At 44.9% G+C, this 24,768-nt stretch overlaps 3 protein-coding genes across 4 annotated transcripts; all 3 read right to left on the bottom strand.

The window, feature by feature from the left end:
• Positions 1-209: 209 nt before the first annotated feature.
• On the bottom strand, positions 210-16,617 carry LOC148383901 (dexamethasone-induced Ras-related protein 1-like). 2 transcript variants are annotated; one of them, XM_088357936.1, is made up of 4 exons: positions 16,309-16,617; positions 7,423-7,612; positions 1,247-1,682; positions 210-959 (listed from the first exon to the last, which is right to left on the bottom strand). In XM_088357936.1, the coding sequence occupies exons 3-4, from the start codon at positions 1,515-1,517 to the stop codon at positions 436-438; spliced, it is 795 nt and encodes a 264-aa protein (XP_088214062.1). In that variant the 5' UTR covers positions 1,518-1,682; positions 7,423-7,612; positions 16,309-16,617; the 3' UTR covers positions 210-435. The 2 variants fall into 2 exon arrangements, with proteins under 2 accessions (XP_088214062.1, XP_088214063.1); XM_088357937.1 differs by having other exon boundaries at positions 7,435-7,612.
• A 501-nt stretch (positions 16,618-17,118) lies between these two features.
• On the bottom strand, positions 17,119-22,359 carry cdc27 (cell division cycle 27). The gene is made up of 20 exons (XM_088357583.1): positions 22,192-22,359; positions 21,085-21,160; positions 20,856-21,003; positions 20,659-20,784; positions 20,483-20,580; positions 20,240-20,385; positions 19,910-20,130; positions 19,749-19,848; positions 19,562-19,671; positions 19,396-19,495; positions 19,130-19,310; positions 18,880-19,052; positions 18,632-18,784; positions 18,478-18,558; positions 18,225-18,352; positions 18,035-18,152; positions 17,825-17,953; positions 17,659-17,733; positions 17,457-17,586; positions 17,119-17,390 (listed from the first exon to the last, which is right to left on the bottom strand). The coding sequence occupies exons 1-20, from the start codon at positions 22,216-22,218 to the stop codon at positions 17,299-17,301; spliced, it is 2,412 nt and encodes an 803-aa protein (XP_088213709.1). The 5' UTR covers positions 22,219-22,359; the 3' UTR covers positions 17,119-17,298.
• Positions 22,360-22,614: 255 nt separating this feature from the next.
• On the bottom strand, positions 22,615-23,912 carry gh1 (growth hormone 1). Its single transcript, XM_088357584.1, has 6 exons — positions 23,851-23,912; positions 23,642-23,778; positions 23,445-23,561; positions 23,131-23,274; positions 22,848-22,994; positions 22,615-22,774 (listed from the first exon to the last, which is right to left on the bottom strand). The coding sequence occupies exons 1-6, from the start codon at positions 23,858-23,860 to the stop codon at positions 22,712-22,714; spliced, it is 618 nt and encodes a 205-aa protein (XP_088213710.1). The 5' UTR covers positions 23,861-23,912; the 3' UTR covers positions 22,615-22,711.
• Positions 23,913-24,768: the final 856 nt, after the last annotated feature.

Here is a 24,768-nt window from a genome sequence, read left to right as displayed (position 1 = left end):
TGACCGATGAATTGCATTTTTTCCCATCAAGCGTGTGAAGCATGACCCTAACATACTATATGCAAAGCCCTATCACTACTTATGATAAATATTTTTTTAAAAAGATGTTAATTTCATTCATGAAAGAAAAGTAACAGATAGTGTTTAATGATCATTTAATAATTACACCTGTCAATTATAAAATGTACTTAAAAAAGAGTGAGGCAAGATTATAAAAGTAACAATATTTTATTTGATGCAAAAGTCGACAAACATAAATACACATTCAGATTTGTTCGTAATGTAACAAACATTCAAGTCCGGTGGGGGATGTAAACAAGTTGAGGCTGATTTCAAGGCAACTGCATCGAGGACTTAACGTCCCGGTGCTTGTCCACAGTTGCATGGCTTGATCTTTAGAGTCCAAAAGTCTTTCGTTTTCGTCTTCTGGGGGGGTCAGCAAATGACGCAGCCCTTCTCCTTAGCCTGCCCTCCTCCCACTGCCTTCTCCTTGATGTACATCAAGTCACTGTGGACGCTGGGCCGACGCGCGAACGGCGCCACGATGCCATAGGCGTCCTTGCACTTCTTGACGCGGAAGGACTTGCGGTGCAGCAGCTCGCACGACTGTAGCGACACTTTGCAGTGGCGGTCGGGGCTCATCTCGTCGGGCAGCTTGGCCATGGCGAAGAGCGTCTGGAACATTTGGTCTACATTGGTGTTCTTCTTAGCCGAGATTTCAAAGTAGGCGCAGCAGCGGTCCTGATCACTGCCGACCAGCTGCTCAATTTCCTCGTCCTGCACCTCGCGATGGAACTCGCGGTCGCACTTGTTGCCGCAGATGACCAGCGGCACGTCGGCGCTCTCCTTGGTCTTGTTCCTCAGGCACGACTTAGTCTCGTAGATTTGACGCTTGAGGCGCTGCACCTCCTGGAAGGAGTCTCGGTTGTCCAGGCTGAACACCAAAATGAACACGTCACCTGCGGGAGACCAAAGGAGCAAACATATACTTAATACCAATAAACAACAATTGGAGTAAAATTGAGTGAAATGCATTGCATTGAGTTTTGAATTGAATTGACTTTAGTTTGACATTTTGACTGCACTGCACTGAATTGACTTTAGTTTTAAACTGCCTTGCATGCACAGTGCTTTCTTTGCATACATTCACGCGCAAACTCAGCTTTGCAACGAATAAAGCTGCATTCAAAAGTAATCAAAATTGGTTGTGGATGTAAACGCTACATTGCACGGGCTCCAAACGCACCTGTGAGTATGGAGAGCCTCCTTATTGCTGGGAAAGGATGATTCCCGGACGTGTCCAAAATGTCCAGCTGGTAAACGCTCCCACGGATGCTGTAGAACTTCCTATGGAAGTCCTCGATGGTCGGCGTGTACTGCTCGTCCACACGCGAGTTCAGAAAGCGCGAGATGATGGCCGTCTTGCCCACCTTGGTGGAGCCCAAAATGACCATCCTGCGGCAGTTCTTGGCCGGGATGTTGAATTCGTTCTCGGAGAGTGACATCTTCTTGATCATGGTGGATGCAAGTTTAAAAATCCACTTTGTGTGATGAGTGCGTGGTGATGGTAAGACGTGCTGTGCGGGTCTCACCGATGCCACAAGTGGTCCAGGGTGGCGCTTTTATCAGGCACATGGCCGCGCCTCCTGTGTGCGTCACGCGTCACGCTCTCGCCCTGGCATCTGGAGCGGAGCCCAAAATGATAGTTACTAGGCTGGATGGTTGCGTGTGTGTGTGACATCAGTCCACGGGCCGTAAAGGCTGCAATTATCTTCATTAAAATTATATCGAAATAATAAAAACAACCACGCGCAACAGAACTGTGAAAGTGACAGGCGTCATGTACTTCATGTCGAATTATGCATTTTTTTCTGCAGCAAAAATCTTCTATTTGCCATTTCTTTTCTTTGAAACGCAGCTGGAATGTCAATGTTCAACCAGAAGGGGGCACTCAACCTCAGAAATACAACTTTGGAAAAGGTTTCAATTGAACTGAACTGCTTATGTATTGTAGTTCAATTTTGCAGCAAAGGAAAATACACTCATAATAGCTCAATGTAATTTTGGCCCATTTAAATATGAACTTGGGTATCGACGTATGGAAAACTAACATCAGTTCTGCGCCAGGTGTCTGCTCAATATGCAAGAATTAAACCACGTCAAACATCCCCCTAAGTGTGCAGCTGCCATCAACCTTAATCGCAGAACGCCCGTTGTGACTCAAATGCATCTCATCCACTTTGCCGACTTGGCTACTTATTATGTTTAACTTCTCTTCTCAGCATGTGAGCCAGTACTCGTAACAGAGAGAGAGGGAAGAAGACTTGGGCTGCAGGTGTCTATTGAGGTGCCCCGCGGGACCCTGCATTCGGTACACTGACATAAGCCAGTAACCAAACAAATGTGGCTGGACTTTGACCATGTTGGCTTTTGCAGAAAAAAATAATGGGTTGGGTGAATTGCCATCTGCTTATTTCGGAAAATGTGTCTAAGTGAGCTGTTCTTCATCAAGAGTCATAGGAAATGCTTTCTTCAGAACCCAGGGGCAGGAAATACAATGAAAGCAGCAGGGGCCCCAAAATGGAACCCTGCGGAACACCATTGCTGGGACAGAGTGTGACTCTCAACCAAGGCTAACACAAAAACTAGCCTCAGTAAGGCTACCTGGTGCTGCAAATGAGCTAATAGAATATTCTGGTCCACCACACTTTAATTGGTAGGATGGAATAATAATAATAAACATTTATCTGTATCACTTTTACTTACACTTTTACTGTGGTTAAGTCAAACACTGTGATTTTGTATTCACCTTGACTTCAAGCGAATCATACAAACGGCCCTGACCTTTTTTTTTTTTTTTTTTTTTTTTTTGTGAGGGCTGAAATCAGATAGGTGTACTTAAGCCCGGCTGTCCTAGGCCTGGTGCGGCTGGTTTGTGTAACGTGGTGGAGGCAATCCACTGCTACTTCATTAGGCTATCACTCAGTGATGAAGCCAGTGTGTTCTCGCCACTGCAAACACATGCCGAGCGGTTAGCTCTGCTGTAACACTGCAGGACATAAACAGTAGTATTGTCTCTCACAAGCATTTGTGATAAAATGACATTAGATAATAAAAACAGCAATATTCTAGTCCATTTTGCAGTTAAAGCAGATGTTTGGCATAATGTACAGTCGAAGGCAGCAAGAAAGAAAAAAGATATTTCTGAGAATTTTTTGGGAACTTGAAGGGCAAACTTGCACAGGACTCTCACCTAAAACTAGCAAAGGGTCATTGTCGTGCGCCTTATCATTGCACCATCTTTGTGTGTATTCTGCCAGAGGAGAAACACGCGAAGCCTTCAACACATGCTCTGATGTAGTAACGTAACGCGGCCTTCAAGCAGAGTAAACACGCTAGCTGCCGTGAGCCCAACCGGGCCACGGTCGACAACATAGAGGCTCATTAATCCTCTCTTCAGCTATGTTTGCCTTTGTAGACATAAACTCATAAGATTGAAAAAGGGGAAAAATATCTCACTGAGAATTTTGTTGAAATTTCTACACAGAAGGAAACTATTTTGGAACAAATAGCATTTAAATCACAGTAAGATGTTGAGGTTGCGCTGGCTAGCTGGCTAACGTGTCGCACCAAATGTAATCAATTGTGAAGGACGCCATTCAGTGGACAACACCGGCACCGAGCTGTGGACTGACCTTAATTTTGGTCTGGAAAAATACTTTCTAAAGGATGATGATGCAGCAGCAGAGAGGGACCTTTCACTAATGTTTTGTAGCATCGACCTTAATTGCAGTTTTAGAGACAAAAGTGGCAGATGTAAAAACAGTGATGGTGACATACATGAGAATTTAAAAAAAAGTCACAGTAGAAATATATGTACGTAGGCAGTGTATGACACATGGGTGGTTGGTGTCAAGTCTAATTAACGGTTGCGCAGAACATATGCAAAGTAGATGTGTGGGAATTTGCTTGCGTATTTACACGTGTGTATTGACACATACGGGAAGGTGCAAGTTTTCTCATTATGTAATCTAAAATATCGGCGGGGGCACGCTAGGTTTATGTACGGTATATACATTTCCAAATGTTACGACAGTTATATATTGCAAAGCATTATGGGTTTATACCAAGGGTGTTCAACTAATTTTTGTCGCGGGCCGCATCATAGTCATAGTTTCCCTCGGAGGGCCATTATGACTGTTAACGTTTTCTATATACATACAGTATAGGCGACACAACAAACTGATGAACAATTTTGAAACCAGAGACTAGTAAAAATTGTTCAAATATTTATATATTTATAAATATTTATTTATTTATATCAAAGGACGAATGGTAATAAACATTGCTAGCAATGTCGCTATTTTTTTAAAAATGATTGTAATAATGACACAAAGTCGATGCAAAATGTCTCTTAAAATATAATGTAAATATCATCATAAAATAAAATCATAAAATAATGTGGCGGGCTGTATCTGGCCCCCGGGCCTTGAGTTTAATATCAATGGTTTATACCTAGCATGACGTAATAGCTAAAATCTCAGTCGCGCAGTGTTAGCAACATACTAAATAATGTTGAAGAAATGTTTCATTTTTCCTAAAGTGTCATTGTTAAGTTTAGAGGTCCGACTCACTGACACAACAACAAAAGCAACAAGGACAACCCTGCTTTCCTGTCCATCCGCCGAAAGGCATCTGTTAGCTCGCAAGCTAGCTGGTGAACATACCGAAGCCTCCAATAATTGACGCAAGTGCGCTGTGCTCACTTGTTTACGCGCGAGTTAATTCGCCCAAATGCAATAAAGGCAAGTGTGCTGGAATAGACCTGCAGGTCACTTCCAGGCAGCTGGAACAAGCAACAACCGTTACGACAACAATAGAGCGCTCGCCGCTTCCACTGTTACTCACTGGGTGAGATAACATCTGCAAGCTGATGAATGTGTTTGTGCGGCCTATCTGATGGTCATGATGGTGAGACGGGGAGGGGGCCGCTTGCGTGTCAAGCAAGGCCAAACTGTTGAATGAGGCACGGGTCCTTGCACTTTCCAATACACAAATGTGGCCGGACGCCGGCTTTATTTTGGGCCCACCACACGCATGTTTTGATACTCCCGTTTTCGTCCGTGACACGCAGGCTGATGTTGATCTTGATTCCCGACACGGGGCTTGAGCTTGTAAATACGCGGCGTGTGTTATTAGATATCACCTCGGCATTAGTATGATGACACCCGTGCTTTTAGTGTTGTATGTCTATGACCTGTTCTAGAAAGGGTCAGGCCACAATTTCAAACAACTCAGCAAGAGACACGATTATGCTTTGATGCAGCGGTGCAATTTTGGAGCTGATGATAGTGGGCATCAGATGTAAGATTGAGGCACCAGAAAATTAAGGCTCTCTTCTGATGCCACAAATTTCTGCTAAGGTGTTTAATGTCAACGGAGCCACCAAACTAAAACAGTGCTTATCTGAGCGAATGGTCTACGTTGAAATTCGAAATGGACACCGTACAGCGTGTCGTCAGCATGCCGCCCTTGATTACGTAAATAAAACGGCGCTGTGCTGTGATCAAAAGACAGGAAGAGGCTGATAAGTTTTAATTCCACGGATACGCACAGCCCTTGAATGCAAAATATTAAAGACTCTTGTTACATCACCAGCCGGCCAGGTATCACAGTCGACCTGGCGAAATGATATGCAGCAAGAGAAATGCAGGAATATTCAAATTTGCAGTTATTGGCCGTGCTTCGGTCGCCAACACATCTGTTTTTGGACTGCCTGTTCGGAACAAATCACTCCAATCAATCTGTAGACTTTTGGTACTTAGCATAAGGCTGTTTTGTTTTGATCGGGTCGAGTCAATGATATGCACAACCACTGACTTGACTCCTCTTGTTTTTGTTTACATCCACGCCACGTAATCGGCGCCCAGGCCCGACTCAGCGTGACGCATCAGGTCGCTCAGCGGCCGTCACGGACATTCCTACTGTTCTCTTAATAAGGCATACATGAAAAAAAAAAAAAATACAAATAATCATCCGGTGTCATGCACAGACATGCAGTGGGGGTCAAAGCGGAAGCCTGATGCTGCCTTCGTGATGATGATCATCGTCTTATTTTTGTGACCAACAAGCTGACCCAAACCTAAAGTTGAAAGCCACATCGAATATAAGCAGTCATATTAATACAAAATGTGTGTCAATATTGTATTAAAACAAATGTAGGCGTATTTACACTGGATAGTTCATGACTGCTTGGAGCTCTCAGCGGTCGTCCGGGTAATTACTAGTCGAGAGACAGAAAAGCTGACGTCTTGCTGTTCACAGCCAGACTCTTCACCTTTATACCTTGATGATAGACTCCCCGTGAAGCGAAACTGCTGCCATTCTGTTCTCTCATAAACAGGAACTCGGTAAATATCAGTCAATGAAATCTAACGTAAATGTACTTTCCATAACATTTCAAGAAATATTGCACTAAATGCCACTTTTGGGTAGTTGTGGGGCAATTTTTCAAACACAGTATTTTGCCTTTTTCAGGAACGTGGGTCATCAAAAAAAAAGAATAATTCTGAGGGGCAATAAAACTTTCCAAACCTGAAGCGGGCGTACTTTGAGTACCGTCAAATTTGAGTGTGCGACGTCAACAAAAACTAGCTACAATTTGTCTTTTCCTTTTTGTGCAGTTATGTAATATTTTAGTTCGGGTCCTCAAGTTGACTGAGGTGAAGCTAATCCACGGGATGCATTTTATATTAAATTCCAAAAAGAACATACTGTCGATGTGAATTTCAGTGAAACCATTTTTTTTATTCCAAGAAACAAGTAGAATTTAAACTGTTGCGCAATTACACCACTAACACTGCAATATGACTGCTGTGCCAATTTTCTCCAGTAGGATTGTATAATTGAACTAAGTGTGTTCAACAAAGGATACCGGTAAATATTGTGGAACTAATGGAGGGAAAACAAGGCCATCTGTACTTTCGTGCCTTTGGGGAGGCCAGTGAATATAAAGATAAACGTATCAGTGAGGACACACGCATAGCAAAAGGGTGACACAATGATCCAATTTTCCTCATGTCCCTTCTTCTAAAAATAGCTTTTTTTCTCGCTGTTCTTTGGCCATGTGACTCAACAAAAGGTCCTCCAATTTGCGCTAAGTGGGCCGCTGTAATGACCATTAAAACACGTGTGTGACCCGAAGTGCGCTTGAGATACAGACTGGGTCAACAGGCTCCCACCTGTCCATGGGGCCGCAGAATGACTAATTATGTATTATTATTTCAAGGTATAGTACATTGGCAGCCGAGAGGCCGGCGCAACACCTGGCGGAGGTGAACAGGTGCGCACGGAAGCGAAATACAAAATGCACATGAATGTGGACGAGCTCATGGAAACGAAAAGCGGCGTGTACTCTCTTACCCGAGCTCTCACCTGAACCCGCGAGTCGTCCCGGTTCACACATGCGTCATGGCAGAAACCGGCCCTCTCGGCGTCCTGATTCGACCAATCGGGTTTATGGAGGACGGTGGCGGATCAACAACCTCCAGGTTATGAATAACTCAGTGAACTCGCTCATTTTCTGACCTCAGGGATCTGGGATAGGTAAAACCTGATGGGGGGAAAAAACAACACTGACTATACAATGTGTGCTAGCAGGGAATGCCTCATACATGTTACTGCCAGGAAGAAAAAAACGCAACGGCAGCTCTACCCTCATGACCCTGAACATGAAGGATATCAAATCGATGAATGACCAAAAGGATGAGTGAAGAATCTTTATTCAGAGAACATCAGAAAGGTTTGCTCATTTTGACCTGGTTTTGAACAAGTTCCTCATGCAAAACAACAGGACCACACTTCCTGTGAACCAGCCATATTTATTTTTAGAATAAATAGTATAAAGTTGCTGTTTGGGGTTTTTAAATGTAGTTAGTTTTTATTTTGTTTTGACATTTGGTTTTAAATTTTGGTTCGTTTTAATTACCGCAAATGTGGTAGTATTAGTATACTTTTTTTATATATTTTTGGAAAATGTTTCATTTTAATTTAGCTTTTATTAGTTTTTTATGTGGTGTATTTGTCGAATGAAAGACAGAAAAAAAACTGTAGGTATTGCATAAGGGTAGTAAAAAAAAAACGAACCTTTCTCCTGTATTGATCCACCGCAATATCAAATTAAAATACATTGAAATTGATGTTACTTTTTTTTTTTTTTATGAAAGCACCAGCAGCCAGGTGATGGAAGGCAGATGGGGAATTCAAACGCCACATTTATTGTGAATCTTTCACACGCACAGTTGAACGTAAATTTTATGGCTAAGAACATTGTGTGTGTGTATGTGTGTGTATGTGTGTGTGTCTGTGTGTGTGTGTGTATATAGTGCAGCATTTTGTGGCCATCAAGTGGCCTCCAGCAGACACTCAACAGGGACAGGGGAGAGCTCATAAAAATGATGTGACGCCTCGTGCTGTGCATCGCATGTTGCGTAATCTAACAAGGGGCAGAACCGACGAGGATGACAAGCTGCATTTTGCTCCACACCCGTCGGAAACAGTCGCTGTCGCTTGGAAACAAAATTACGGGAGCACTCGAACGATGATCTTCTGAAATGCCCTCTGACATCTCAGTTCAATTTCTAATTTCATCATCTTCAAGCCGGTCGATAAAGATTCATTTATGTCTTCTGGGACTCATTCAAATACTAGAAAGAAAAATCTATACGATGTAACACATGTCAAGATGAACGAGAACGTGAAGAAACTGCTGACTGCACAACTCCACGGTGTACATTCATGGTTTCGTAACACATTGCACTTCAAAACACGGCGTACTCTCAATAAGTCGGCTTGTCCCTGGTCGCATAGTCCTCAGACACGGAGCGCTTTTACCTTGAGCGGAAACTAATGCCAGACACTGAGCAGGAACATACTGCCAACTGAATGCAAGGCTGGACATCTTCACTTAAATTAAAACATTATTTGTCAACTGGGTTAGTAGCTCTAGATCACAGGTGTCAAACTCAAGGCCCGGGGGCCAGATACGGCCCGCCACATAATTTTATGTGGCCCGCGAAGACAAATTGTGCATAAAATTCGTGTCATTAATAGAATTGCAAATTGTCTTCACTTTTAATAATATCTTTTTTTTTTAAATATTTGACCAGTTTTTACTCGTCTAATTTGAAAACGAGTTATTTGTCAGTTTGTTTTGTAGCTTTTACTGTATATAATATGAGGTGCTCATACATTTATTTGGGCCGACAGTCATAATGGCCCTCCGAAAGAAGCTATGACGACAGTGCGGCCCGTGAAAAAAATGAGTTTGACACCCCTGCTCTAGATAGTACAAAAGAGATAAAATTACTTTTTTATGTCATTTCAAAAGATTAAGGGCACTAGTTATTTCATCATTGCCAGGTAAACCTGGACTTTGCTATATGTAGTGGTTCAAGATTTGAACACAAATGGTGGAGCAACACATGTATACAAACAAGATAAACGTTATGAAACACTACTGTGTGTGTGTGAGTGTGTACACAATGCCCCCTGGTGGCAAAGGTGTGCACACCAGGAGTAGCAGTCCACTGAATTAAGGAAAAAAACTATTCGAGTCGTTAATGAGTTGTTTTTATTTTTTGATTGTTTGTGTATGTTTTTGGAGAGGAGGCTGAAACAGATGAATGGCATTTTCATCTATTTCAAGAGGCAAAGGTGATTTGAGATGCAAATGTTTTTAGTTACACTTTATATCTCAAGACACCACTGTATTTTTATTCCACCTCTGTTACGGCGCAGGAGACAGCGGCCATTGTCTGGCAAGTACTTTATGAGTCAGAGCAGACTCTGCCATCACTAGGCATCCAATTACTCGGTTTGCCCTTTCGCTTAGTGAAAAGCACCAATAGTCGCTGGGTTTGAAAGGAAAAATAAAATGAAAATAGCTTCTGTCTCGGCCTGACGTGTGAAACGTTAGAAACATTGTGTGCCCGTAAATTACATAGCAGTTAAGAACTTTAATTTTGCTCATTGAAGGTTAATTTTTTAAGTTGAGCCACAATCAATGGACTCAAGTAATGTGACAGCCACATTGTGTCCTGGAGAAAATGTACTTGTCAAAAGGCCAGGACGGATTTAGGACAACATTGACAATATCAGCCTTGAGATGCACAAATGTAGAACAGAACACATACTCCTGTGAACACTTGTGTAACTCCGTGTGCGGCGGTCCGTCTACCAGGTGACCGGCTTGGGCGCGATCTTTTTTGCATGGACAAGATGTACCATAACAATTAACAGCGGAGCGCGCTAATGAGTCGTAATCAAGCGCTAAAAATGCAACGAGATGATGTTTTAATCAACACGGTGCCATGCGTTGTCACTCGCCTTCGGCAAAGTCTGGTTTTAGCCTTGCTTCGTCATGTGAGCAATTTTAATTAGCGTAGATGCTAACGATGAGAAAAGAGCTTAAAAACATAAAATTGGTCATTTTTATTACACAGCGAGAGAGAAAAGGAAAGCCGGGGAACAAAACTGAGCACAACGTTACGGCAGCAGGTGTTGACGATGAGGCCCGCTGGCGTATTTATTGTTCATGGACCGACTGACCCATAACTTACACTACATATACACAAAACCATGTGTAAGGTGATATTTGTTGCATAATGCATAAAACCACTCTGGTCCGAAAGCAGGATTGACGAGGTGCTGCTTTTGAGTGTAAACATCGCTTTTCCATGAGTCGACCGCAGATAGATTTTCAGTTCGTGATACAATTGGCGTTCTCCGTGTTATGTCAAGTGAACTGTCTATTTTAAAAAATTGACAGTAGCGCCTCTACGATGCAACAGATAGGACCAAGGAGGGCTATAAATACAAGTCAAGTATCGGAAATCTTTTTTTACATATTTTGCATTGCAGGCAAATATTAAAAGAACGCTCTCGCCTCGGTACAGCTTGGCTTAATTATGGAGCCGTCAATGGAAAAGGTTAGGAAGGAGACACACACACACACCAACGAGCACAACCACACACACATCGGACAAGCTGTTCTCTCTCTTCTCACTACGCAGGCAAAACAAGCTGGCTTGTGAGCGTGTGTGTCTTCACTCTTGTGTGTTCTGGTTTCCAACAGTTCTTTTTCCACCAGTGCCCTCGGTCCACAGCGTACAACATATACTACACTTTGTTCTTGTTTGAATTCAGCACGCTTACTCATATATTTTTTAAAGGATGTTAAATAAATGAGCAGCTAATGTGCAAGACTGCACCGTCAGCTCTCATCTTTTTTAATCCCCGAACACAAATATATAAAGATGAATAGTATCGTGAACAATGATCTATCTGTTCTGCCTACACCTTCATTTAGATGGATATCTTTGTCCATCTTTGACAGATGGCTGATTCCATTTATGTGCAAATGAACAAGCGGCAGGTGATCCAGAATTGAAAAATTTCTTTTAGAGAACAGGTAGTGTTGCTGATGTCAATCTGACAATAATAATAAGAATAATAATCTCAAAACAGGTTTTAAGATGCTTAGTACCACCCTTGGCTGAAGGTTACTGTCGAATTTAAAACATAGAGAATCATGTTTATTACAACAGCCACAACCTCTGCTAGCTTAATGCTAACACAATGGTAAACTATAAACAACCCCCACTATGCCTGCATTGGACACTCTTAACGGAAATTAATTTTTCCCACAATGTCAGAACAAATACGACTCAGTTTGAGGGGGTTTTCTTCACACAATTGACAAGAAATGGAAGAGTCGTTCATGGAATCCTTGGAACATTGACGCAAACGGAGCGAAATGCACAGCGCATCAACTGCTTGAAATTGAAATAGAATGTGGAAAATCAAAGCTTCGGTGCCAGCAAGAGAAAAACACGGCTACATAACATACACAAGAAGGCTTCTTAGTTTTAGAACTTATTTGTTATTAACATAGAGCAGCACTTGTTATTCAAAATCAAAATGGATTCCATATAATACGGGAAACAACTGCTAGTCTAATTCATTAAGCTAGCTTATGTCATTGCGTTGAACGCACGACTCACATTTTAACAGGGCCCTCAAATTCTTCTGACTGGCTTTCCGAGAAACAGTTAGAGTACATCGGCTACTCTCTAAATGTACACTTAATGTCACAATTACGGTCACATGACCCGACAATTAGCCATCGTACTTGTTTAGGCTTCTGATATCATCATCTGTACTTCTTGTACAGCAGTTGTGTCCCTTAGTATGGTCATTGGAGGGGGTGAGCAATTTCGCACGGGCCAACTGGAGCGAACTGCTTCGCAACTGTGGAAGATTCATGTCATCATAAGGAATGCGGCGGCCTGTGAGAAAATGGCCGTCAATGCGACGCTAATGTTTGCTATATGTGCTCGCTATCAAGGTTAATATTATATAAAGTAAACAAGCTAAATAAAGTTGAAGTTAATCTTGCTTTTCTTCCGCTTAACTTGGCGAGTAAAAGCAAATTAACCACCAAGCTAGCGTGGGGTCTTTTCCTTCCATTGTGGTGAGGCACCAGGGTGCTTGAATACATGAAAGCGACGTTGTAACCAACAGCTGACGTCGTGATCTCCAGCTCACACATGTGGACATGTGCCGAACGATCGAGCACACTCGCACTGACTCACAATTTCTGCCGCCCGGCAACTGTTTATCCTCGCAATTGCAATCTGCTTCGTGTCAAAATGCTTCGTGTCAAATTGGTTAATGTCAAATAGTCCTAATGAGATTTGAAATCATGAATAGCCCATGGTGGGAAAAAAAAACGACATGACATTAACTCACTGACATATTGTAATGGAGAACAATGACCATCTTGGAGGTCGTGATGATGCTAAAGAAAAAAATGTTCATAGATCACGTGTCATGAAGCTGTTGTTTTTCCTCACTACCTGGGATACAAAACGAATCAGTGAAGAAATGAAAAGCTTTTCAAGTTTCAACAAATTGCCCTCTTAAGACCTTTCCACACCTCAGCGCCAAGTGAAAAAGCAACGGGAATAAAAGCACCACTTGATAATTGGGTTTGTCACGTGCGTGTCTGTCTGGTGGCCAGGGATTTTTCTCTCTGGCACTCAAGACTTTTTCTTTCTTTAGATCACAATCAGAATCATCTTTAATGGCCATGTATGCAAAAACACAAGGAATTTCTCTAATTTATTTTCGTACAAGATGTTCCCATAGATCAGCTATGGCGACATCAATAACTTTACTGTCTCCACGTAATCCGCCTTACGCAAGTCATCAGTTCCGGACATCATTCCTATTATTTCTGAAGTTAGCGTCATATATTGTGCCACATTCATCATATCTTCCCAAAGGTCAGTACTTTCTGTCGAACCTTCCCGTAGGTGGCTGCTCCAAGATTGCTGGCATTTACAAACTTAATTGGGGTCTTTCTTATGTAACGATGACGCTAACGCGTTAGCGCTAACGCTCACATGACAGCGACAAATAAAAGAGGATATTCATCTTAACCTTGAGGGCCACCATTGATGACCTGCGATGAGCAATTTTGCGTAGGCTACCGGGCAAAAGAACAGACGAGGAGAACCAGTACAAACATCACGTCATCTCCTCTCGTTAAGAAGCTTATCGGTTTATAATGATCATAATTCTCCCCATTACGTCAATATCTTCCAAAGACGGGGGCTAAACGTGGACACCGGCGGCAGCAAAATTCTCATTAGTGATTCTTTAACGTTCGATCTGAGGCTAAGATGACAAACACGGCGAGCGGACACGTGAGCCGGCTGCTCTCACTGACATACTAATACTACTGAACTCGTTAATCAGCCTCAATCAAGAGCGCGGGAACATTCGCACGTGAACGCCGAGGCTCAATATACACATTCGCTTCGCAGGTAGGTCATGTCACTAGCTCAGAGAGTCACCGAACAAAAAAGTACAGCCGTGTCACATGACATAGTCACTCGGGCACGTGTGTACGATCAATCACAGCTCCGACGCTTGATTCAATTTGAAATTCCTGCCTCTGGCCTCGTCATAAATGAACCATACGGCTCAAAATGGAAAATGAATTTTCACTCAGAGGGGAAAAAGGCAACATTTCATCCAGATGAAAAGAAAAGACTATACAAGTCCAATCAGGTAAGAAATCAGAGTGGAAATTTGTCATCCACGTGCAGGCGAGGTATTATTAACTATGGATAGACTTTTAAAAGCAAAAACGCAAAACACACGCAAAGTATTTCATCACATGCCAAGAGCAGAATATGTTCCTGAGGGAGCCTTCTTAGGGACTTTTCGGCATCTCGACCCTCGTCTTTCCTAATCGCCACTTTTGCCGTACTTTGGAACGACTTCAGTGATGAAACCCGATTGGCCCTCATTCTTCTTCTCACACCGGCACACCTGGCCGGGCTCGGGCTGCCCTATTGAGCTGGTGTCAATAACCAAGCAACAGATGAATCCCTGCCATGACCTTCATTTGCTCCAGGCTATTCATTTGCAAGCCCTTAACATCTTGCCGGTGTGAAAACAACTCACTTAGGGAAGCTGAAATCACTCAAAGACACAAATGCTAATGCTTCTGGAATTTGTCCATTCCAGATAACTACCAAACTCTGATTATAATAAAGCTACTTTGATTTCTTCAGCGAGCTTCCTCCAACTATTTTATGTGACTACTTTTTCCAGTGAAGGCCTTCTGAGCAAAACTGCGGCTAATGCTAGCTTGACTACTTTTTCCAGTGAGCTTTTTCTGAGCTAAACTGTGGCTAACGCTAATGCTAGCTTGACTACGAAAGTAAACCAAAGCAGATGAGAGACACAAAACATGGCAAGTAAAATACAATAACTCTGAAATTGCTAACCCTTTTGTTTCCTCCTCACACTGGGCTGCTTTAACATCCAGCCAACGTCCTGTGTGATTGCCATTCTTTTAATAATAAATAATAAACATTTAAATGGCACTGATTGATACTCCTCAAAGACACCTTCCATATATTTTTCTTTCAATCACCGAACAAGCCACTAGAAAACATTGCACATAAACATCTCATCAGAGCTTCAAGTCTGCTTGGTCAAGTGTTGTCTGCCATGTGTGTTTGCGTACACGTGCGACAGCATGTGCCTGGCACATGTTTCGAATTCATTTTGGGGATCCTTGCTCTTGACATCTGCGTGTCAAGCCACTCTCCCTGAATCGAGACTTCTCCAAAAAAGGGCCAAAAGTGGCAAAGGGAGCATCTTGAGCCGTGTTCAAAATGCACCTTCGTTGCTAATATACATCAAATGTCTTCCTCGACCTACGTTGAGCATCTGGCATCCATTCGCTGATGTCAAGATGAATATTTGGAAGGATCCGAGCAAACAAATTCAGAGATTGTTTTTCAAATACGCAATATGTGTTAAGATAATTGCTGTGAAAATGCGCAACGACTGAGAAGTATGCTCAATACTCGATTATAGCGTTCAACGCTTATTTATTGATTTTTTTCAGGCATGGCTAAAACGAAGCTGTGACTTTTCAGTTTCCTAAAAGAAGGTCATCTGTACGCCTGAGCAAAACATTCTCCTAATTGACACCAGGAAGACCAGTGGAAGGAAAAGAAATAAACAATCAAAGTCATAATTGGACGAGCACGTGTAGAAAAAGGGCCAAGCATTTGCATGCTACTTGAATCACGTGGCACGTGTCTAACAAGAAAACTGTGGCAAGAGCCTGCATGCTAAACAAAACACTTGTGATGTTTTATTCACTCGCCCCCCCAAAAAAAACATCTGCTTAGTGACATTGACAACGAGTAATGAGAAAGCCACATCTAATTCAAACTTTTGATGTTGAGGATGTTTTGAAAGCAACAAATGACTAACCGCCAGCCTACCGTTTATTACATCGGACCACCGACATTCATCGGAAAAAAAAACATAAAGTCTCTTCTGTCCTTATTGGGTGGAAAAAAAATTTAATTACAGAAATGGGATTTTTGGGAAAGAAAATATTGGATTTTATTTTAAGGCCAACCCAAACCTAAACCTAATCCTTTTTTGTTGAATTTTTTTTGTAATTTTTTTGGTGTGGATTTTTGTTGTAATTTTTTTTGTAATATCTTATTGTGATTTTTTGTGTTTTGAGCACGGCTGAACCTTTTATTTTTGCAAACATTTTGGATTTTGTCTCCCTCTTCCCTGAGTTGATGTCACTACATATTTTGAGTAAATATCCGTTTGCTCGTTTCAGATAGCAAACAACCTTGTCATTATTTCACAATTCACATTCCAAGCCAGAAGTTAAACCAAATGGCCACGATGACTTACCAGATATAAAAGACGCACTGCCAAAGCGTTTTTGTCCTCAACCCAGTATTTGCATTTAATGTGGACACTGGCTCCTCCAGTTTTTGAAACGGCCTGTTTCCTTAGGATTTGAGGAAAGAAAAAACAAACACTTTCTACTCTGATTTGGGACTACACACAATAGCTACGTATCGTGATATTGTTTGAAATTATTCCAAACAAAACAATTCCCATCCAAACTGACTGCAAAATAACGTTTGAAATTATTCCAAACAAAACAATTCCCATCCAAACTGCCTGCAAAATAACGTTTCGCTCCAATTAGGCTCGCGCACCTTGAAATGACGGAAAAGGGTCTATGGGTTTCAAAATAAGAGTCTTCCCATGCCAATGCAATTAAGTCATTTAAATCTTGCTGACTTAGAACTTTAGTGCAAGAGCCGTATGTTAACTATACTTGTCAATTGCTCTCCTTTCACCCACCATTTTGTCTTAAATAAAAAGACAAGTTTATTCACATTTTATTCAAATAAACATTGAGGCCTTGACACATGCAATCGCAAATTTGATTTTGGATAAATGCGGTACAAAGATATTTGGAAGGAATCAACTGTTATAGACTGCGAGACTACAGATTAGAATGTGACGATGGGAACCCCAAGTGGACAAAGTTAGTACCTGCATTTCACATGCAAAATTTATCACACAAGGTCCACCAGCTTCACTGAAAATGTGCCACAGCATTTATTTTATTTGTGGTGATCGACCCCAAACAAACTGAGTTCCATATGCACGTTTAACTTGAAGCGTTCAAAAAAGAAGCAGTCCCAGTGACTTTTGGATGAAACATTTATTGATTAATTTCCATAACTATGATAAAAAGAACATAAAAAAACACCTCTTGTATCAGAGATTGTGTTGAACGACAAAGGGGGGGGGAGCTCAACAGCAGCACAGTCTGCTTCAACCAATCGCAACAAAAGTACGGATTCACGGGAGAACGCGGCGGGGTTAAAGGACGTCACTTTCGGCCGTGTGAAGCAGCGAGTCGTCGGCGTCCGTCATAACGCTGCTGTCCTGACTGTCGTCTGCCTCCACCGCGGCTGAAAGACAAGCGTGATGATGATGATGATGATGAAGACGATGTCATACATCCCACGGGCACGTACCTTCATCCTCGGGCAAGTATCTTTTATCGATGGCTTCTTTGATCTGGTTGTTTGCGCCTTTGGGGTCCAGATCCATGGCCCAGCTGAAGTTCATGAGTGCCAGGTGAGTCTGACCCAGTTTCTTGTACACCTGAAGGACGCAAACACACAAATGAAAACACGAAACGCTCCTCACGCTGGACTGCAATATGTGCAGCCTTACCTTGCCGATGAGAAAATAAACCAGCGACTCTTTGGGAACTATCTGCTTCAACTCCTCCAGCTCTTGAAGAGCCGCCTGCATGCACACAAACCAACAAACACAAAGTGCTCTTAGATCTTTGGGTCGCAACGATTTTAGTTGAAGTCGTCTGGCTGAAACGCGCTACCTTGTACTTGTCGTTGGCAAAGAGGATGGACGCTCGGTGGAACTTGCAGAGAGGATTCTTCGGGTCGATCCCGATCGCTTTGTTCAACGTCTCGAGAGCCGCGTCGGACTTCTTCAGGGCGTGCTGCACCTGCAATAGTTCCTTTATTATTTTGGACGCAGCAAGACGGGCGCCCGCTTGGGCACTCTTTGGCGGGGGCAGCCGACGTACCACTCCCACGTGGCAGAGCAGCACGGAGCTCTGAGGATTAATGCTGAGTGCTTTCCGGAAGTGGATTTCCGCCAAGTTGAACTTCTCCTGCTTGAAGTAGATCATCCCCAGACCGTACCTGCGGCGTCACGAGACGTTATACGCTAGGTTCTCGGCGGCGCAACGTTCTCTGCACCGTCCTTCACATTACCATGCGTTGTAGTGTCTGTTGCTGACTCGGATGGCGTTGCGGAAACAAGCCAGCGCTCGCTCCAGCTCCTCCGTCACGACAAACTCGTGACCCAATAGCGTATAGGCGTACGCGAAGCTGGGATCCACCTAAACGGGAAACACCGCACGATTCCTTTAACCACTTGAACGGCTTCTATCAACCAAAATCTGCTTTGTGAGTGACGTCAGGTCGGCCGTGGACTCCGACCGTAACCGTGGCGACAGGCGCTCACCTGGATGGCTCTCTGAAAGAACTTAATGGCGATGTCGTGCTCCCTCTGCAGGCTGAAACAGTTTCCTGCCACACACCAGGCCTGCGAGGACACAAGAGACCCGGTGAGGACACTCCCGGCGCGGCTGTCCGAGGGATGAGGAGACGAGCGAGACCTCGGGGCAGTTCTTGTCCATGTCTGTCAGGTCTTTGGACAAAGCCGACAGGGCGACGTCCTTCTGCAAGTGCCACAAGGTGGTGGAGTAGATCTCCATGCCCTCTACCCTGTACGACTCCATCCTGCGCACTTCACTGAACAGACGCTCCGCCTAGGCACACAGCAAGGGGGCGCTCACATCAACACGGTGGCAATTTCGTTTATCTGGTTTAAGATTTTGCAGATGCGCCACGGGGCACTTCTCACCTGCGTGTACTCGGCCAGCTCAAAGTAGGCCCGGCCGATGTGCGTGAGGACCCAGCCCGTGTTGTAGTGCTGCGGCGGGAGGGAGGTGAGGATGGCGATGGCTTCTCGACAGTTGTACGAGCACAGCGCCTGGTAGCCGCGCCCCAGCTCCCGGAGCAAGGCCAGCACGCCGTCTGGAGACGCGGCGGCAAACCGATTCACTTGAGCGCGCCGCCGAGTGACAACGGCGGCATATTTGAGCGAACGTTACCTGCGGCGGCTCTCTGGTGCTGCGGCACCTTGGCCTCAGACAGACTCAGACTCGGATCCAGGCGGAGGATGTCCAGGCTCTCGTTCAAGTTGCCGCTGTTTGCCGTCTTGGTGGATTTACATTTGGTTTTCCTGTTGGGAATCTTGGTGGGGAACTTCATCTTTAACTTCTTGCTGTTCTCCTGCAGGAGCAAAATCACCGTCTGTCTTCAGAAGCTCGTTCGTTATTCTTGAATTTCGGAAAGAAGTTGTCCAAGTGCGTGATACCTTGGCAGTGGAGCTGGCGCTGGTGAAGAGTCGGGAGCTTCTTCTGGGTTGAATGTTGGGAGGGGCTGACATGCTGGGACTGAGCACTTGAGGGGAACCGCTGCCACGCAAGGGGCAAGAGGTCATTAGCCGGTGGGAGACGATAAACAGGGGCAACAGCGGCTACCTGGTGTGGGGGGCCGAGGTCTGCGACGGGTTGAAGGGGATGGGGAGAACATCTCGACTGTTCCCGCTCTGGCTGAAGACCGACTTGGACTGGCTCATCCTGGACACAGTCTGACAGAGCACAAGAAATTCTCTCACATGTCTGACCTGGAGGTATCTGAAAGACGGCATCAATCGAGGCTCGCTACCTTCTTGCTGGAGGCTGTGGATTGGGTTTCCATGCTGGTCGAATAGTTCTGCAAATATGTTGGGTCGCCCGGACTGGGCTCCAGTGGCAAGATGCCAAAGCTAGCCAAAGAAGCACAGTCAGCATGAGGGAAGAAGGGACATACAGTGCGCAGGCACTCACCTGGGTGTGAGCGGGCTGAGCGCAGTGGGTCCTCCCAGTAAGCTCCGCCCACTCTTGGGCTTGTTCTGTTTGGACAACAAGGAGCCGGCTGACCCGAGGGAGACGGGATTTCCCAACAGGGAGCCCGTCTCTGGCGAGATGAGGGACGAGTCGATGTAGGAGATCGACAAATCAGATGACTGCTTCCCGCTTGACGATTCTAAATTCAAACGATTTAGCTCCTGAAGAAGCAGAGGGAACAACAACGACGTTGACACCTTTCCAAAGCGGCTTGCAAAACAGAAAAAGAAAGAGAGAGAGAAACATTTTGGGAAAAAAAAAAAAAAGTACCAGTGTGTGTTGCGGCGTCTCCATGAAAGCAGTTTCCAGCCGATGCGAGGAGTTCTGTGCTGAGCTCACAGGAGTTGGGACTGGGGCTACTGGGCAATGCTGCAAAGAGGACAATCTGAAGACCTGATCCGCATCCGCTTTGTCTCCTGAGACAGTCCAAATCCGCAGTGGGAAAAGTACAATGAGACAGGGGTGCAAAAGTTCAAGAAAATTCTGCGTTTGCGTCGGGTGGAAAGGCGTTACCTAGGAGACAAAGGTTCTGGAAAGGCGACCACAGGAACGGGTTGAGCGACAAGCTTCTCTGGAAGCACTCTGCACCTTTAGCAGCACGATCCGTTTTGCTGCTCAGACAGACAGACAGACGGGCAGGTGAGACAAACAGGCAGCCGAGGCCAAGCGAGGTCATGGGGTCACCTCACCAGTAAATATGTCCCAGCAGCGAGAGTGTGAAGGACGCTGAGTCGCCGAACTCCGTGACCAGGTCATCTTGAGTCTTCTGTTTGTTGAGCACGCCGCCGATGAGAACCTGCTCGCCTTCCGCCAATCTGGCACGCCAGCAAAAATGGCATCACGTCCGGTCCCACTTTGAGTTGACTCCTCGTTTTGCGTTACTTACTTGCTGAGCTCCACGCAGCACTTGGCCAACAGGAAGCGCACCTGTGGCGTGGACGAACTGTGAGCCTTCAGCAGTCGGTACGCCTTGTAAGGCTTCCCCGATCGATAGTAGCATGTCGCCAAAAGGTATAGCGCCTCCTCCGACCTCACTGACAGGGCACACAGGACATGGGCTCAGTGTCGCTCACACACAAATGATTACCCAAACCAGTGTCACGCACAAACGTTACCTTCAGCGTACAATCTCTCGGCAAGGAACACGGCATCTAGGTAAGCGTAGTGGTTGAGTGCTTGCCACACTGCAGCCTGGACACACACACACGCACACACATAGACACACACACACGTTCATTGGAGCAGAATCAAACAAGCATGCGACAGAGTGATGTCATCGCGTGGAATGACAGCACTGTTGCTAACACATTCAGCAAGCAATATACCATGATGGAACGCGGCTCAGATAATGGATGGGAAGATACCACTTAGGAAACCCATCAACATCGTCTAACAAAGGCAACATACGGTGATCATGTTGAGCGTGAACATGTTATTTGTTCACAATCCACGTTGTCATGTTTCAGTTCAAGCAGACGGAATAGAAATATAACAAATGTAACCAAGTTCTCCCTAATTCGGACACGGAAGCTAAGCAGCTGCTAGCTCCGATGCTAACAGGCATCAAGATGCTCGCCGGTAGTGAGGCCATTTTAAATTTCTTCCACTTGTTCGTCCAAAATATCCACCGAAAGACAAACTGTACAACTGTCATTAACACTTGCAAATCATTTCAGCAGGCGAGCCTGCAGAAATGCTTTTCGACGCGTTAGCTGCGACGACAACAGCTAGCACAGCAGCCGCGTTAGCGACTCGTCTCGGTGTCAAATTAAACATTTGCGAGAAGGAAATACACACTTATTTTTCCTCATGCTGTCCTCGCTCTGGCCTCATTTGTTCCCCGGCAACGTGAACGTCAATTCGACGGACTTGTCCTGTTCTCCCTTTCCTCGCAGTCTTTCATCAACTCTGTTCCTCCAGCAGTAAAACATTTGCAAGTCTCGCAGTTCACATTGGCGCTTGACCTTCGTGACATTTGCTTTAGGTGCAAATGCGGGGGGGGAAACGGCTTGCAAGAGAAGCAAGCGGCTCCTCGCAGTCGTTGTGGAGATGGGAGGCCTGTCCCCGTGCGGCCCGAAAACGCACACCCTCGGGCGGACTGGAGGGGCAGCTGAGGCCGCCGGGACGCGGAAGACCAGCGGCAGGCCTCGAGCAAGCGAATGAGCGTCTTCCACCCGTCCGATCGGCCGGACAGTGTAAGCAAAGGTGGCTTTTGTTCTTACCTGGACGGGCTCCTGCAGCACCGTCATTCCGTCGCTGTCTTTCCAGCCGTTTCTTTCTTCTTCACCTCCGTCTGCGGCAGGATTTGAACATTCCGACCGTTAGCGGCCGAACTCAGCCGAAGAATGCCGAACACAAGCGGAGAGCAGACCGGAAGTGGTGCAAAGAAAAGGAAGTTGTTGGCGTCCTCTAGTGGCTGCAGGGAGAACGACCCTCACCGAGGTTGTAAATCGGAACGATGCGCGTCGTGTTTTTGTCCTCAGTGGTATTTGACCACACTGGTAGATTTTTGTTCAATGTTCAAATAGAAACAAGCCAACTATTTAACATTACGAACAATCAATTTTTTTCATACTATAGCTGACAGTAAGCATCACAGCTCTCATAGTTGACCTTTTTAGGGTTTTCATAAATCCACAACAAACTGCAAGAGCACAAACACTTTTATTTCACTGCATGACTTGAGTTGCATGTCAAATTGACAATACGGGCCAACAAGATGCTAACTGAGAGAAGGCAGGTCTACAGAGTACAGTTGGCCTCTGGTGAGAGTCGACATTTGGCAACTGTCAGGTACGTCTCCACCTGCAGATATACAAATATAAAATTGTTCATGTCATTCTTACAAAGACACAAACACACTCATTTGTGGACAGACCTTGTGCATGTCCTTCTTGAAGCACGCCAGCAGTTCGTACATTCGTCCCAAGGACTCATCATCCGTCACACTTTCATAATAGTTCCCGTAGGGCGCCAGCTGGAGGGCGGAGCTGTCAGAAAACATCTCAGCTCCTTCCTGATTGTCCTGAACGAAAAGCCAATTCCTTTCAAGATTGTCCTCCCTGAAGGCCACACTTGCTAACGTCCATGTGTGTGTGCGTGCGCGTATACGTGTGTGTGTGTGTGCGTGTGTGTGTGTGTGTGTGTGTGTGTGTTTTCACCCGAATCAGCAGGAGGATTCCCATCTTCAGCTCAGACAGTTTTGAAGAAACCTGATTTCTTGGAGCAGAACCGCCAGAGAGGGATCGGCTGGGAAATTCCCACGATTCCACCAGACGATAGGAGATGGACAACAGCTTCAGAACCTAGACCCAGTACAATCAGTTATTTTCATTTGTTCAACAACAAGATGTGTCCAGACAAATTTGGACGTCTGGTCCAAGTTGCAGAGTGAATTCATAAAATTGGTGAAAAGGATTGAAGAGCTTGTGAAAGAGGCTTGAGAAAAGACTTAGTTGTGGTTTTGCCCAATGACCGAGCTTCGTTGCGTTTCGTGCTTGTCGAGGGGACTGATGATGTAATCGGAGTTGCAGAAATCCTGCAGGAAGATTTTGTTGAGCTGACGCTGATCTTCCATTTGCAGGGAACCCTCCTACGGAAAAAAAACCCCAAAACACATTCAAACAGGAACAGACAAAATGGCGGCTTAGCACTACTGTCAGCGTCACTCACAAAGTCCGAAAAGAGTCTCTGGGCGAGCAGGTGGAGGTGTTGCACTCGACTCACGGCGATGGCGAACACTCGCTGGCTGTCCGTCATCGGCTGGGAGGAGACGGCGGCCAGCGTCACGAGCGACAGGAAGAGAACAACTGAAAAGTAAAAGAAATTGGAATTGCAAGACAATTACGAGGGGAAAGGTTGACCTTGAGAGGCTGTCATACCTTTGTCCATGGTTTGTCGTCCGTTTGCTTTTCGGCGATGTCGCGGCTTGGCCAATTTATAGCGGCACAGTCATCATGATTACATGTATGAGCAAGGACATGGAACCGCCACGCTAATGACACATCACGCCTCATATTTACGATTACAACAGTTTTACAGGACGGAATTCATTCGATAAACGTCCACCAATGACTACTTGGGAAGGTGAACATTAAGGAACATAACATAACATAAGATAAGAAATAAGTCTTTTTGGAGTGACATCACACATGAATGTGAATAAGTCAACGTTTTGGGACATCGACACATCGACACATATGAATGTTAACGAGCGGCGCCGGCGAAAAACAACCAACAGCACGTCAGCAATGTGCTCAGTGACATTTCCACGTGTTTGTCTCAGAAATGCAATGCTGTAGGTTGACGATTCGCTTCCCTTTGGCGATATCAGCCTCGGGCAAGTAAGGACGCTATCCATCGTCGTTTGTCCATCCACCATCATTGTCTTCCGTCCATCCGTTACCGCCATCATCACAATAATCTCATTCTTAATTTGAGAATAAAACCGGGAACAGAGATTCCAATGCAAGTTGGCTAGTATCGGGGCAATAGTATCGGCGTAACAATATTGTAACTTTACCAAGTCGAATGAGAGTCAAATTGAACAGTGAGAAGTTTTTTGCTGAGTCACTCTGGGTAAGCTGAGCTAAGCTCCATTTCCTTCTGGGAAGTCTCCCATGACAGCTGATTGTTTGGACTCATCACGGTGACCTTCACGTTGCGTCAATATTCACAGCCGTCCGACAGCCGATGCAAAGCCTTGCATTTAAGCAACAGCGCCCGCATTTTGTCTCCGTGGCAACGAGAGGCTGTGATGAAGGCGACCGTCAAAGTGGCCATCAGGTGACCTTGATTTT

This window comes from Syngnathus floridae, chromosome 17 (assembly GCF_059516105.1).
Source record: "Syngnathus floridae isolate MCC-2025c chromosome 17, RoL_Sflo_1.0, whole genome shotgun sequence".
NCBI classification, from domain to species: Eukaryota; Metazoa; Chordata; class Actinopteri; order Syngnathiformes; family Syngnathidae; genus Syngnathus; species Syngnathus floridae.
This window is presented reverse-complemented; position numbering and strand designations above follow the sequence as displayed.

Coding starts and splice junctions, on each gene's coding strand:
- LOC148383901 (XM_088357936.1), bottom strand. CDS start 1,517: ATGATCAAGAAGATGTCACTCTCCGAGAACGAATTCAACATCCCGGCC. Junction 960..1,246: donor GAGGCTCTCCATACTCACAG/GTGCGTTTGGAG, acceptor GGTCTCCCGCAG/GTGACGTGTTCATTTTGGTG.
- cdc27 (XM_088357583.1), bottom strand. CDS start 22,218: ATGACGGTGCTGCAGGAGCCCGTCCAG. Junction 18,153..18,224: donor AACAGACACTACAACGCATG/GTAATGTGAAGG, acceptor GTGACGCCGCAG/GTACGGTCTGGGGATGATCT. Junction 17,587..17,658: donor TTTATTTTCTCATCGGCAAG/GTAAGGCTGCAC, acceptor TGCGTCCTTCAG/GTGTACAAGAAACTGGGTCA.
- gh1 (XM_088357584.1), bottom strand. Junction 23,562..23,641: donor AGAGACTCTTTTCGGACTTT/GTGAGTGACGCT, acceptor TTTTTTCCGTAG/GAGGGTTCCCTGCAAATGGA. Junction 22,995..23,130: donor GAATCCTCCTGCTGATTCGG/GTGAAAACACAC, acceptor CTTTTCGTTCAG/GACAATCAGGAAGGAGCTGA.